At 34.3% G+C, this 15,131-nt stretch overlaps 3 protein-coding genes and 2 long non-coding RNA genes across 7 annotated transcripts; 2 read left to right on the forward strand and 3 right to left on the reverse strand.

Moving 5' to 3' along the window:
• Window positions 1-634: 634 nt before the first annotated feature.
• On the reverse strand, window positions 635-2,172 carry mri (BTB/POZ domain-containing protein mrityu). Its single transcript, XM_040708827.2, has one exon. It carries the CDS (start codon window positions 2,170-2,172, stop codon window positions 1,057-1,059), a length of 1,116 nt encoding a protein of 371 aa, XP_040564761.1. The 3' UTR covers window positions 635-1,056.
• Window positions 2,173-2,709: 537 nt separating this feature from the next.
• On the forward strand, window positions 2,710-4,701 carry LOC121114768 (protein disulfide-isomerase A5). Its single transcript, XM_040708826.2, has 4 exons — window positions 2,710-3,645; window positions 3,716-3,852; window positions 3,968-4,216; window positions 4,289-4,701. Exons 1-4 carry the CDS (start codon window positions 2,710-2,712, stop codon window positions 4,557-4,559), a joined length of 1,593 nt encoding a protein of 530 aa, XP_040564760.1. The 3' UTR covers window positions 4,560-4,701.
• Window positions 4,702-5,057: 356 nt separating this feature from the next.
• On the forward strand, window positions 5,058-7,695 carry UbcE2M (NEDD8-conjugating enzyme UbcE2M). Of its 2 annotated transcripts, XR_011779331.1 has the most exons (3): window positions 5,058-5,507; window positions 5,767-6,226; window positions 6,319-7,695. XR_011779331.1 is itself a non-coding variant. In XM_040708828.2 (2 exons), the coding sequence occupies exons 1-2, from the start codon at window positions 5,226-5,228 to the stop codon at window positions 6,055-6,057; spliced, it is 573 nt and encodes a 190-aa protein (XP_040564762.1). In that variant the 5' UTR covers window positions 5,058-5,225; the 3' UTR covers window positions 6,058-7,695. The 2 variants fall into 2 exon arrangements, 1 of the variants encoding a protein (XP_040564762.1); XM_040708828.2 differs by having other exon boundaries at window positions 5,767-7,695.
• Window positions 7,696-11,671: 3,976 nt separating this feature from the next.
• LOC121114772 (uncharacterized) lies at window positions 11,672-12,731 on the reverse strand. Its single transcript, XR_005863334.2, has 2 exons — window positions 12,553-12,731; window positions 11,672-12,489 (listed from the first exon to the last, which is right to left on the reverse strand). It is a non-coding gene; the product is annotated as an uncharacterized lncRNA (long non-coding RNA).
• Window positions 12,732-13,138: 407 nt separating this feature from the next.
• Window positions 13,139-15,109, reverse strand: LOC139904965 (uncharacterized). Of its 2 annotated transcripts, XR_011779333.1 has the most exons (3): window positions 14,686-15,096; window positions 14,095-14,602; window positions 13,139-14,042 (listed from the first exon to the last, which is right to left on the reverse strand). It is a non-coding gene; the product is annotated as an uncharacterized lncRNA (long non-coding RNA). The 2 variants fall into 2 exon arrangements; XR_011779332.1 differs by having other exon boundaries at window positions 14,095-15,109.
• Between the last annotated feature and the right edge of the window lie 22 nt (window positions 15,110-15,131).

Below are 15,131 nucleotides of genomic sequence, written 5' to 3' on the forward strand. Positions count from 1 at the left end.
GTTTACTAATGGAAAAATATGAATTCTTAGAAACGGGAAGGATGTGGATCCATATATACGAATCGAATGCTTCATACGAAAGATCAATCGAATTCACGATGAATTAACTCTTTCCACAGAGTTTCCAACTCTTCTCTTCTCTCGCCTTTCTCCATCTACTGAGAACTAATAAATAATAATATTTGAAATTTATACCTACACGATCCCAAAGGTTTTTTTAATCAAGAAGTTGTAAATCTCCCTTTAATATTATTATTATTTATATAGTTCCAGGTTTACCTGACGATTTTCTAGTTGCTCGACTCTGCTCTAATAACTTTGGGAAAATGAGAGTGACGTCAACTATGGTATCATAAAAAGCGATATCTTTCGTAAAAATATATAACTCTACGACCCTGTATTAGCTCAAGCTAACAGGCGCGTTTTACTACATTATTTTATAAATTATAGTTAATTTTAAGTAGTTAAGTTTAAGTTCAGCTGTATGTAAAATGTACGTCCCAAAAGACAGATTTATTACTCATTTATTACTTTTCTTTAGGAATGACTAATAGTAATATAGTAATATACTAATAACTCGTAGTACATATTAATTATTATATTATTATACGCAATGAAAGAAAAAAACAGAAAATGTAGGTATCCGTGAGGATAAGAGCAATTAATAATTTATTTATTTAGATAATACACATTACGTTGTTCCTCGCAGGTAAAATCTAAAACATCAAATAAGAACAATCATAATAATATAAATTTATTCATTATAGGAATCTAAATTTTAATTATAAAATCAATATCAGAATATGACGATAATAAATTAAGTAAACACGAAAATATCTTAATAAGACATTTGTGAACATTTTCCGAGGAAGGAATTATTGAAAAATTTGGATAGGGGGGAGGGGGAGCACAAGAGATTTTAAGTCCAATAGAATAACAAATGGCAGATACGATTAATGCATCAATTCTGTTTAACTTCTCAAAATTGATGATTTTTTTCCTATAAAAATTTATATCAAGTGAATAAAGAAAAAATATCCTATGTAATATACAAATTTACGCATTCATGCCTGGTGATACTCCCCCTACAGCCCCAGGAGGATCATCACTATCATTCTGATCTGAATAAACGTTAAGTGAACCTCCTACTACATTAAGTGCTCCAAATGCAGCTCCTCTAATGACAGGATTTCCTCCCGCGTCCAAATGGTCAATAGAAGGATCCGCGGTTGCTTCTGCTAAATTTGTGACTGACTTGGATTTTACACATTGAAAATCAACGTGACGGGACTTATTCTCTTCTTTTTCCCAAGACATATGAATGAAAGGCCTTTGTACATAGTTGTAGATGACCTCAGCCTTGCCTTTGGGTCTTCTTTTCACCTTTTCTTTGTGTGTTGGATGTCCTTCGATACCTAATTTCACTTTTTTAAGACCTCTCTTTCGAAGTACATGCTTTGCAACATCTCTATTTTCAACATATCTAAAAAATCTATACATAGGACTAGAGACAATAGTCTGAGTGTATTCTTCTCCCATTTGAGGAGGAAAGGCCTCATCCCAATCAATTTGATCTTCATCTACGAGTATAACAATGTGGCATTCTCGATCTCCCCTGGTTGCACATATAACCATCTGAGGAAGAATATATTCTTGAAGAAAGCTTTCAAATCTATTCTGAGCTCCTTCATTGCTTAATTCGTGAAGGAGACCCCTCAAATCTCTACATCGCACGGTGGAAGAGGAGAAAGGAATAAGAAAGTAGTCACAAGCTTCTCTGAGCTCAGCTACAGAGACATGGCTTGGACAATGGACGACTCCTGTCTCGTAAAATCCCAGGATGGCTTGAAAGACGGACGCCGAGATTCCTTCTCCCATTTCATACTCCCCATGGGAATTGGGGTGAAACTCGAAGTGAGAAGTCGGAGAAAACATACGGCCTAACATGGTGTCAGGGTGCGTTAAAGCAAAGACTTTGGGGTTCACCACAAAGCGTGTCTCATCCAAAACAAGTGTGATCCGCTCTTCAGATGTTGATCCAGATTTGGAAGCATTTCCAGCTCCTCCACTTCGAGGGGAAGGACCACCCCCTTTCCCAACAAACAGCCTTTTCCGCTCGAACTCTTCATCCTCCGAAGAAGAACCGTTATCTGAGAATGCATCCGCAGACATTCCTTAAGTCCAACAACGGAATTGGATTCGCCCTATACTAGTATAAACTAAAGTGATTCCTGATTTAGAAGTGATGCGTGATTACTGATCAGTGATTAGTGATTTCCGTGCATGCAGGATGGCTCAGAAAATAACAATAGTTCAAACTCATAGATCAAGGCTTGCTTCTTCTTGGTGCGTGTAGCTCACTCTTCTTCTCTCATGACGTCACTTAGGACTCCAATCACGCACTACGCACTCCATTCACTTTCCCCTCTAGGCGCTAGCTCTCCACCAGCGCAGTAAAACCTTAGAATACAATCTACCTCGCGCACTCACTCCGAATCTGAGTTAGTCGCTCGCTCGCTCATTCTCACTCTTCAAATTTCACCATCATTCATCGTGCTCTCTATCTTTACCTCCCAGCTCTTGTCTGTTAGTACGTCTTCTTCTGCCTTTTCTGAGTTCTCCGATGACGTCACAGTCCGTGCCTCATCCAACGGCAAGATTAAATTGTTATTGTATGAATCTACCGGAGACAGAGGCCTTAACACCAGGATGATGAGCCAACAGAGAAGAGGTTTATCCATTCATTGGCTCCCATTTTGTCTCTCACTCTTCTTGTTCCTCACATTAAGCCCCACGACGAGTTCCTCCGGCAAAATCTCATATGTGGAGTCCATCACGGATCACAAAGCATTCAAAAAGTTACTTCGTACAAAGAATAATGTTCTCATTCATTTTTCATCAGAGAAAGAGAACTCAGTGAATGACCTATTGGATCGCTCTTCTGTGGGAATTAAAGGGATTGGTACGATTGGGAGCGTGGATTGCTCCGCGCATGGCAAGCTCTGTAAGAAGCTCAAGATATCCTTTGACGGAGCGGAGTCTTCTTCCATTCTTAAGCATTATCAAAACGGAAAATACCATTTGGACTATAATAGATCGCTTAAGTTAGAGTCTTTGGTGTATTTCATCAAAGACCCGACTGGAGATATTCCATGGCATGAGGATCCTCATGCCTACCATGTTCATCATCTCACAGATCCTTCTTCCTTTAAAAAGTTTATTAAAAGTAGTGAAAACCAAAAAATACTTGTCATGTTTTATGCGCCATGGTGCGGATTCTGTAAGAGACTAAAGCCCATCTACCAAAAGGCGGCAGAGACAGTGATGACTGATATTCAAGGAGCAGCTATGGCTGCAATGGATGTCAACAGACCTGAAAATGCCCCTATTCGTAAGAAATTCAATATAACGGCCTTTCCCACAATATTGTATTTCGAAGGGAATGAAATGCGCTACCAATATCCTGGAGAAAATGATGCTGATTCATTTGTCAATTTTTTAAAGAATCCCTCTCCAGAAGATGAAATTATTCCGAAAAAGGCTATTCAACTAGGATGGAAGGATGAAGATACTTCTACAGTAGTTCATTTGGACAATGGTAGCTTTGATGAAGTCATTTCCAAAGAGACATCTATTAATGTTATGGTAGGGAGAATGAGACTATCCTTGTTGAATAAACATTTGTGTTTGACTTAGTTACTTATTTTATTTATAGTTTTATGCACCTTGGTGTGGTCATTGTAAAAAAATGAAGCCTCATTTTTCAGCTGCTGCAAACAGACTTCACGATGAAGGAGTTGATGGTAAACTTGGTGCAGTGGATTGTACGTCAGAAGACGCATTATGCAAGAGGTAAGGATTTAAACATGTTTGTATATTGATATTGATCTCATTTGGAAATTAAAGAAAATGGGATCAATAACCTTTGTCCAATAAATATTAACTTAAATATAATTTATATCATAAGGCTTGGAGTAAAGGGATATCCTACCGTAAAATATTTCAAGAATGGGAAATTTGAATTTGATTCTGGACATGCAAGAGAAGAAAAAACTATTGTTGAGTTTATGAAAAACCCAAATGAGCCTCCTCCGCCACCCCCTCCTGAGAAAAAATGGTCAGAAGAAATCTCAGAAGTTGTGCATTTAACCACCGGCTCTTTCAAATCCTTCCTAAAAAGGAAAAAACATGTTGTAGTCATGTTTTATGCTCCCTGGTAAGTAATAGTACTAACACTAATGGTATTCGGATTATTCATTGTTAAAATGTTACATTTTTATTGATGAAGGTGTGGTCACTGTAAGAAAGCCAAATCGGAATTTGGATCTGCTGCTGAGTTATTCAGGGATAATCCGAGAACAGAATTTGCAGCTATTGACTGTATCGATGAAAAAACGATTTGCAGTGACTACAATGTTTCTGGGTATCCAACCTTCAAATACTTTTCATATTTCAATAAGAATGGGACCCCCTTAGAGTATAATGGAGGGAGGTCAAGAAAGGACTTTATTAAATTCATGGAAGACAAAATTAAAGCATTAAAAAAAGATGAATTATAATGACGATCCTGGTGCTAATTAGTTATACCATTAATTTATTAATACTCTCCTGTTAATATCTTTTGTTAAAAATAATTAATCTTAATTTTTATATTTACGCTTGACAGACGAATTATATATCTACATAAAAGGAAATGAAAAAGTGTCCCTGTGTTCGTTTTTTATCTTTAGTAGGTATCTAATAACTAATAAGTAATATATTACTATATAGAATTGATCTCGCATAATTTACCGGCCATATACTTTTCTTCTTAATCATTAATATTATGAATGGATGATTCAGTAATGACGTCATGTAATTGAAAGACAAATGAAATAAGAAAAAAGGGGTGAAATTATTATTATACGTACTTACAATGTACAGAATAAGCCAATGGACTGAGTATTTAATATACATATTTATTAGTATGGAGTGCGGGAGAGGGGAAAGAGAGGGCAGAAAGAAAGAGAAACAGTAAGAGAAGATGAAATTATACATATTAAATAAAATAGGCAGCTGAGCATAAAAGCTGCTGCTGCTCCAGGAAGAAGCAAAAAGAAGGAAAGGAGAAAAGTGATTGAGCTGCTAGAAGTGGGTGCTGATCAGCGGTGGACGGGATTCTCTTCCCGGTGGATTCTTTAGGATATTTCTTACTCATTTTCAGTGTACACTATTCTCATTAGAATATGTTGAATTTGTTTACCTTAAAGAAAGAGAAGCAAGAGAATGCATCTGGGGCGTCTGGGGATAGTTGCAGTCAAAAGAAAAGAGCCTCAGCTGCTCAGTTGAGAATTACCAAGGACATTAACGAATTGGAGCTTCCTAAGACCTGCAAAACGGAGTTCCCTGACCCGGATGATCTTCTACAATTTAAACTCTACATTTGCCCCGATGAGGGATATTATCGGGACGGGAGATTTGTTTTTACTTTCAAAATCGGGGCCAGTTATCCCCACGAACCACCCAAGGTTCATAACATAATTTATTATCCTTCATATCACCATTCCCTTCTCGCCCTCATTTGACAATTAGTCATCCCTTTACACTTTCCATTTCATCATAATTAACCGTTTATCTGCGTTTTCATTCCAATACATTTATTTAACAACTTCTTAGCTTCACAAATTGTTGTTATTTAAATGGCTAGAACCAACTTTGTATGAAATGATGGCGAGGAATTCATTTCCTATTTCATCCCAAAAATATATATATATTTTTTTTTCTTAGGTTAAATGTGAAACCAAAGTGTACCATCCGAACATTGACTTAGAAGGAAATGTATGTCTTAATATTCTTCGTGAGGATTGGAAACCTGTACTAACAATAAACTCGATCGTTTATGGTTTACAATATTTATTCCTTGAGCCCAATCCTGAGGATCCACTTAACAAACAAGCTGCGATAGAATTGCAACGAAGTCGACGTGAATTTGAATTTAGTGTGAGATGTGCTATGAATGGTGATCCAATTAACGGGATTGTGTTCGAAAAATGTCTTAGAAATTCCTTCTTTAATTAAAATTATAATTCTTACAAATCTGTTTTTTTTAATATAAAAATCAAATTTAAAAAAATACACACCCCTATAACATATAATTTATTTAGGACAAAATGAGGACGCTAAATATAAACATGTGAATATTTTAATGTTAACGATACTCTACGAAATGAAATAACAAGGGTTTTAGGTAGGCTCAATTATTACCATTACAGACATTGCCTTATTAATGGTTCGAATCATAATATTTTTTTTTCTTTTTTTCTATGATTTGATTACTAGAAATATACGTGTTTCTTACCATCACCTCAGAACTCAAACCTTCAACTAGGCTAATAAATTATTTTATTTCTTTAAGTGGACCACATCTAAATTCCTCGTTTTCCTTATTAATTCTTGGACCCATTAGCTCATTGGATTTGAAGCAATCATTAATTGATGACGACTGAACTTTTTAATTACATAATATAAATATTCGTTCGAAAAATATCTGACCATTTGATAAAAATTAAATTTATTTCAAAATAAATTCATCTTTTCTTCCAAAAATTATTTGCCAAGTTTAATCTAAATTATGTTAATGCTAACTATGTATTGTATCTTTTTGTAAAAAAAGGGCGAGAAAACAACTAATTGACTAACTTCATAGTGCTATAATCTTGTAGGGTTATTTTATAAGGTATCCACTCTTTTTCAGTTCTCATGAATGATTTCATTTTTATTTTTTATCACTCAATGGGTGACTTTGATAAAATATTATTTACAAATATAAAATTATTCATTTTGAAGAAAAATAAACACAGCAAATTAAACACGTTCTGCATGAGTATGATATCAAACCTTACCTATTTTAAAAATTTAAATCCAAATTTGACATCTTGAAGCCATTAACTGTTGAAAATTCTAGTCTCAATTTCAAATGTAGCCAATAATTTAGCTTTACAAAAAAGATTGAACAATACCCATCAGGTTCATTTTAATATTTTCTGACAAACAGTATTTGATAATAAATAAACTTTAATTACAATAATGTGTTACAGGGTGAGAACTCAAAAATTAGAATCCTCTTCAAGCCGTCTAGCTTCAGTTCTAAATGTCTGACAATTTTGTACTTGAAGCCATTAAAAAGAACTGTCAAAAAGCAAAACGGTATGCGATCTCCGACAAGAAGATCTTCACAGTGGAAGCTGTTATGAATAGGAGAACTGATCGCTTCTTTGCTGAATCAAGAACTCGGGTAGAAGGAACCTTCAGGACCAAACATGCAGATCATGGTCGTGGCGTCCAACGGCAGCAAAATGCCTCCCTACTTCTTCAAGGCCAGCGAGAAATTCAACATATGGACGTCTACTATAAAGTCCTCAGGTACCATGTCTTGCCATGTTTGAAGAGCATGTTCCCCCGGGACAACTATGTCTCTACCCAAGATGGATCCCCGGCAAAAACGTCCAAGTAGGTGCATCATTTTTGCAGGGAGAACATGGCTGCCTTCTAGCCGGCAGACTTCGTTCTGACCCGACGTGAACCTCATGGACTTCGCTGTTTGGTGCGTCTTAGTGGGCAAGACAAACAAATTTAAAAAATTGTTGAATTAACAACTTATGCTTCAAAAGTTTGCCATAAAAATGGCACAAAAATAAAAATATGTAGAAGTGAAAACGGTTTCAATTTTCTAATTTTTGTGTCCTCACCTTGTACAGACGGCACAATATTTCAGACATATTTAAGTCAATTGTAGGCTTTGTATTAAAACATTTCTGAGATAAATTGAGATACCCAAAGATATTAACTATAGTTAAGAACCTTGATTTGATTCATGAGACTTAATTAGAACTCGTATGGTCTTACAGGTAAACTATATCAATATCTTCCTTTATCGTTGTGACGGTAAATTTTTGATACTGAAAGATCAATTTTTTGTTCCTCCAAAGGATCTATCAGAATAATTTGTCGATTGAAATAAATAGTCGAAGAATATAAATTTAAATCCAAACTCAAATTTGAGAAACATCATTCGAGTTTGTTTTTATATTAACGAACCACAAATGCATAAAAAAACAAAAAAACAATAGAAGATTAAGAAACAAGTCAAGGATGCAGAATCCGAGAAAATGATTCATGAAAAAAAAATGTGAACCGTAAGTGAGATGTTAGTATTTTTATTTCCAAAACAATGGATCTTAGACAATTTATGCTGAACGCAGTGGACGTCCAAATGAGGCGTTAACAACAGAAAACATAAAAAAAATCTACAAAATTGTTTGGAGGATCGGAAAAGGAAGTTTTTTGAGTTAGCTGATATCGTAAAAATATATACAGAACGTGTTTCCTTTATATTGCTTGATCATTTTCCATGATAAAGCTCTGTTCAATGTGGATGGCGCGTTTGCTCACTGTTGACAAAAAAAAAATCGGAATTTTTGTGTCGGTATGTGACAATGGATAATACATTGATTTATGAATTCACTCTGGAATCAAAACGATCATAGTTTGAGTGGACAGAAACTGGTTAACTTCGTCCAAAGTGCCCGAAAGCACAATATTTAGCTAGAAAGGTTATGACCTCAGTATTTTGTTATGCACATGTCATAATATTCATAGACAACCTTATAAAACCATCAACAGTGAATATATAGCGTTATTAGAGCGTTTGAAGAACGAAATTACGTGAAAACGGCTCCATTTGAAGAAGAAGAAAGTGCTGTTTCACCAGCAAAACGCACCGTGTCACAAATAAATAAATAAAAAATGGCAAAACTAAATAAATTGAACTTTTAATTGCTTCCACATCCATCTTACACTCCAGATTTGCCACACAACGACTACGGGCTGTTCGCAGACCTAAAAAATGCACAACAGCAAGAAATTTTGCTCCATAAAGAGTCTATCGCTGAAACTGAGGACTATTTTGAGGTAAAAGATAAAGTGCTTTGATAGAGCGGCGTTGGAATTATTATCTTGCTCTTGATGGATATTTTATTGATGAATAAAGCCAATTGTGAAGGAAAGAAAACGTGTTTTCTTGTTGAGCTCGGGACTTTTCAGCCTATGTGTTAAGTGATCTCAGTTAGTAGTAATGTCGCTGTTCAAAGTTACAATATTTCGCATAACATTCCCTCAGGTATGGTTTTTTCACTCACCTCAATTTAGCCAATATGCATATCCCTAAATATAAGTAACTTCTTACATCACTAAGTAATATTTCCCAATACTACTGACCATAGGCGTATAAAACAAGGAGTCATGATTTAAAAAAAATGAGTAAATGATTTTCTAACAAAGTAATTTTCGAAATAGAAAGGAATATTATTTTCTATAAAAAAACGTCGTTAAATAAAATACTAATGAACACTATTATAAAAGACAAAAATACTGAAAAAGTGTCATTCTAAAAATAAAATTAGACATTTATTTCTGAAAAAAAACGCCATTATATAAATATTACAAAAATATATATAAAGGTAGCTGAATTTCTATAGAAAAGGGTCATCTAAAAAAAAAGAAAGATCCCTGCATTTTATTTTGTAAAAAAGGGAAATTATTTTCAAATAAAAATTATCCTTATTCAGGCTTGTACCAGTTCACCCTTTTTCCGTTAAATCGTTCTTTTTTTTCTGTTCAATCGTTCATTTTTGAATTATTTAATATTTATCTAGTATAAAAATTCCAAGGTATTGTATTATAAAGGTGTGTCAGACTTTTATGATTTGACTGAAGTAAGCACCCCATTTTAATGACGTCACATAGGTGTGGAAAACACTAGCCCGTACTTGTATTTCGCTTTAAGATTACAAAGAATCTAACTCAAAATGTAAGATGTTCTACTTGCAAACTGGGCCTGACACTATATAAGGGGGAATTACATTTTATTTTCATACTATACCTTTGTAGGTATATAAAAAAATAATAAATAGGTGAACATCTAATCTACGTTTATGATTATACCGGGCCGTGCAAAATTATTTACCAATGATGTAAATATACTTTTTAAGAGGTTTTGTTGCAACAAATCTGATTGTTTCGTATTTTTACTGTTAAAAATAAACAAAAATCCTTCCTGTGAGAGCGTAACAACTTCCACACGTGAGACCATGTAACATAACAACATTAAGGAACAGGTTGGGGCCTCGTTGAAGACAATTTACAACGTTTCCAAGCGCTTGGAGGCTGGGGGTGATCTCAAGCATTCCCCTGGGGCTGGCAGGAAGCTCACTGTCTCAACAAGGCAAGTAAAGGCAGTGTTCAAGAGGCCTCCCAACAGGTCCATTGCCGACATGGCCAGAAAGATGGGAACGTCGACATCAACTGTTTTAAGGGTATTGAAAAGGGCTGGAGGAAAGTCCCTGAGGCGTACTGAACGCCCTCTGCTAACTGAACGTCAGCGAGAAGTCAGACTTGAGCGTGCCAAGAAAACCTTGAATGATATCAAGAGCTCATCTGGACGCATCATCATTTTTTCAGATGATAAAACTTTTACGGTCGATCCTGTTTTCAACAGGCAAAATGCCCGTGTTGTGAGCTTTGGAGATGTTTGGAGATCCAACGGGAAGGCCATGAAGCCGGTACGGTTCCCCACTGGCTCATATTAACAGGGGAGGATTATTTGAAGATTCTGGCGTCCAAGGTCCTTCCGTGGATCAAATCCATAGTCGGCAACTCTCCTTGGGTTTTTCAACAAGATAGAGCTCAGGAGTAGCTCAAGGACAGCATGAACTGTTGACCAAAGACTACTGGCCCCTCAGAGCCCAGATCTGAACCCACTAGACTTCCCTATCTAGGCGCACGTGGAGACCAAGGCCTGCAAAAAACGACACAAGAACAGAAAATGCCTTAAAGGCTGCTGTCAACAAGGCCTGGGCCTCCATGGACGCCGATTACATCTAGCAAGTCTGTGGCAGCTTCAGACGTCGACTGACCAGTGTCATTGAGTCAAATGGTGGCTACATTGATTAAATTTGATCACAAACTATTTTATTATTCTAAATTGTTTCTCAAGTCATTCAAATGTCATTATTGTCCGCGATATGTTCTGAACAAAAATCGGTAAATAATTCTGCACGGCCCGGTAATACAGTAGACAACTATTACTATTAGTTGCCTTGTAGTTGTAAGTTTTAACAATAGCATCGAATAATTTGTGAATATTTTTCAATTTTCTTTAGATAGGATATGTACACCATTATCTTAATATATATAGTATAGTATTATAATAGTATAGTTTTATAATAATATAAAAACAAAACAATCATTATATCGAAGAAATCAATTATATATTAAAAATAAGTGAATATTATTTTTTCTTAACATGAAACGCTCATGTGAAAAAAATAACCTTACAAATAGATCTTAATTTGTTATTTATGTTGATATAGAGTTTATCTTGCTAAAAGAACTGAAGATGATGCATGGAATAAGGCTCTGTTGCCTTCTTATTTTTACTTTTCTCTCCAGAAAGAGATATATATTTCAGTAAATATTTGAATAATGCTCGGGAAGTCCAATTTTCTAAAGATTTCCCACTTTTATATTGCTTGCAATAGTTTGCAAATCAGACTAATAATAGTTCTACAACTAATAATAGGAAGGATTTTGAAATTTCTACTCACCTGACAACAATCACAATAACAAAATAGCATTTACATGTGATGAATATCATTGACACTTTATTATTTTTCAATCAATACTAAAACAATCGTATCATTATATTGATATATTTTAACTATTGTTTTCAGTAAAACAACTCATAATTATCTAGTATAGAAAACATTTAATAATTTATTTATTCGTGTTGAGATCTTAGATCTTTGCAAGAGTAATATTCCAATATCGTGACAAGCAATTTGGTTGTTTAGAGAAGGATTCTCGACTCAATAAGTTTGGGAATTTCAATGACATTCAAATATTTCAATGTAAGTCTACAGAAGCTAAGAGGTTTGTTATATATTTTGTAAGACACATAATCACATAACAGCTCCGAATAACTATTTATATAGAATAGCAGAGTAGAATATGCTTTGCAGACTAAAATATCAAGAAAAGAGACGCAAATTATCTTTACCAGTCTAGAATAATGTTCCACTTATTTTCCAATGTCAAGTAACTCAGTTGTAATAAAGCAATCAGGCGTGAGCTTGAAGTGTAAGGATTATATAATTAGACTGTATTGTATATCACGAAGTCAAACTTATAAATGGAATTGATATAAATGTGATAGGGATGAGTGATTTCTGCGTTAGGTACATCCAGTAAACTGAAGGACTCTTATTAATGGAATAGTTTTCTTAGAGTAAGAGACGAAGTAGAGTTGACTTTCAATAATTTCAAAGAAGGAGCTGTGGTTGGGGGATGAAAACTAACTCTGCTCCTCACTGGATATCTCCGTCGATTATTCTTTCGTTTTATGGAACTCTTTTGTTCTTATATGTAGAAGTATACGATGATTCCGTGGAAGATCTGAAGGAATTTATGTTAAGGGACAATTATTAACGAGATCAGAAGTCACTAGTCACAAGTCACCTTGATATGAAGAGGTACCTGCACAATGAACGATCTTTCCATTAAAGGAGATGAGATCTACCGGTTGAAACAATTGTTCATTGTATCTTGCCTTAAGAGTTGAGATCCCCTGACCAGAGCATTACATTGAAGAGAGTTATATCATCCACCACCTTGATAAATTCTCAATTCACGTTGTTATATAAATACTATTGTTTTAGTTTTTGAGTGAATACAACATATGTGACGTCACTCAGCTCAGCCAATCAGAATGCAGACGCTAACCGACACACATATATTATCTACTGCCTTGATTGTGATACATAAAGCTGATAATCCTGTAGAGAAAAACACGTGCAAGGAGAAGGGGGGAGAAAGACTTATGGTATCATTGTTCAAAATACTGATGTGATTATCAGCTGCCTGCTTTATAATGATTTTTGAGGGTATAATGAAAATATTTATTAGCAAAATGTTTAATGAAGATTTACTACGTATAATTTACTTAGACGTTTTTTTATCCCTTACAGTAGATTTGAAAATGTCCATGAAATTGTAATTAATTATGAACCTTATTCTCAGAATAATAACTAATGAAAAGACAAAGTAGAGTATTTCGAAATATATTTGAAGTTCCAAGTTTAAAAAAGAAGGCTTAAATTAAATATAATCTACATGGTAAAAAATAAACCATCATACATTTATGTTAAATATAAAAAATTTAACAATTAGAATAAGATAACTAATAATAACAATAAATTATAAATACAGAATATTGACATAATAGATTGATCCGAATAATATTTTCTTGTTCTGACATCGGAATCCAGTTAAATATGTCAAACTTTAGGTTGCAAAACACAAACCAGACGTTGAGTTTGATCAAAAAGATAATCACCCCTTTTTCTTCATGTGGAAGTTGCTATATACAATTGTGTGCAAGATAGATGTATCTCTACCGATGAGATCTAAATAATTATTAATAATAAAGTAAATGTCAAAATCATAAAATTAGACAATAAATATACTAATAAAAAAATGTTAGAATTAAATTTATCGTAAAGATTTAGTGCAAAAGCTAATTATCTAGTAATGTCCGGCGATATTACTCCTTATTAAGGGCATCACCCCCCGTTATTTATGCTTGTATAAGAGCATACTAGTATCATGAAGGATACGCACAATTGCTAATTATAATGCTACACCCAATCTAACTAACACCGTTGTTGTGACCATTTAAGCAGTTGTTTTTGCCTTTTATGAGTTTTTTTAACACAATTTCTTGGGGCTTATCAACCATAGCTAATCCTTAAGTTATGAAAAAGTAATATTTATTTACTATGTAATATTGGAAAACCTAATGATCATACCCAAGTCTTTAAGTGAAGAAACTAGTCTCAAAAAAACTAGTTGGGAACCATCCAAAGGTACTACCCCCCATTGTTGTGACCATTTAAGCACTTGTGTTTGCCATTTAATGAGTTGTGTATCATAATTCTTGATAATTTTAGCTAAAATAGAATCATATTTTATGATTAGATTTAAAAAAAAATGAATACTTACTGTTAAATGGTTCAAAATTGAGAGTTCCATTTCGTAATTTGGTGTGGATGACTCTAAACATGCTGAAAATTATCTTATCTTCACAATTTACAATGGGGGTATTTTTATAAATGGCATCATTACCATCATCCCCCATTAGTTAATGATAGTTCCTCGGGAAGGGAAGAATTTACCCGTGTATTTCTCCATAAATTTTTTTAACGTAGGATGATTAGCAATGGATAAGGTTATATTACATGCAATAAGTATCTTTGTGAGATCAAAGTTAATGTCTGACTTGATGTATTCATCGTTAACTTGATTTTGAGTGAAATCCGACAATCTTCTTCGTTTGCTGTAGTCCTCTGTAGAAACTGAGGCTTAGCTTCATATGCTTTACTACGACGTGGAAGATCCGGGTTTGAATGTCTTTTAATGAAATGAAGACCTTGTCAAATTGTAGAATCAAGAATGTAGATTGTTTCTTTTATTATACGATAGAAAATTGTAAACAAAACACATGACGTCACTATTAAAAGCGTGGTGGAAGTCAAACATTAGTCGTAAACACGTTATGGCATAACCTTGTATTTCTATTAAACTTGGGTTTACCTTCATATTGAGAGGATTGTTACGTAAAAATCGGTTGATTGTTTAATGTTTACTGTTACTGATTATTTGATTTACCGAACTTTAGCAATTTTAATCTTGTCATTTTCACTTTTAAAGTGGTTCACGTGTGAGTGCAAATTTGTTGGGTCATCTTCAAAGCAGGCGTATCTGTGGGAGTATCGTTGTAAACAATACCCGTTCAGGAATAATTCTGAAGGGCTTAAACTTTTTTTTATCAACCCCAGGAGGCCACCATGCAAAATTTTTAACTTGGGTTTTACTGATAAACATATTTGGGTTTTTTCATGTTTTAATTATTCTTCTGGAATAAATGCGGTACTTTTACATTTGATTTAAATAAACTAACATAAATTATGAATAACATCATTTATTTGAGTTTTTAAATAATTTGACAGACAAAAACATGGACAATAATACACCACCAG

The sequence above is a fragment of the Lepeophtheirus salmonis genome, chromosome 3, assembly GCF_016086655.4.
Source record: "Lepeophtheirus salmonis chromosome 3, UVic_Lsal_1.4, whole genome shotgun sequence".
In the NCBI taxonomy this organism is placed as follows: Eukaryota; Metazoa; Arthropoda; class Copepoda; order Siphonostomatoida; family Caligidae; genus Lepeophtheirus; species Lepeophtheirus salmonis.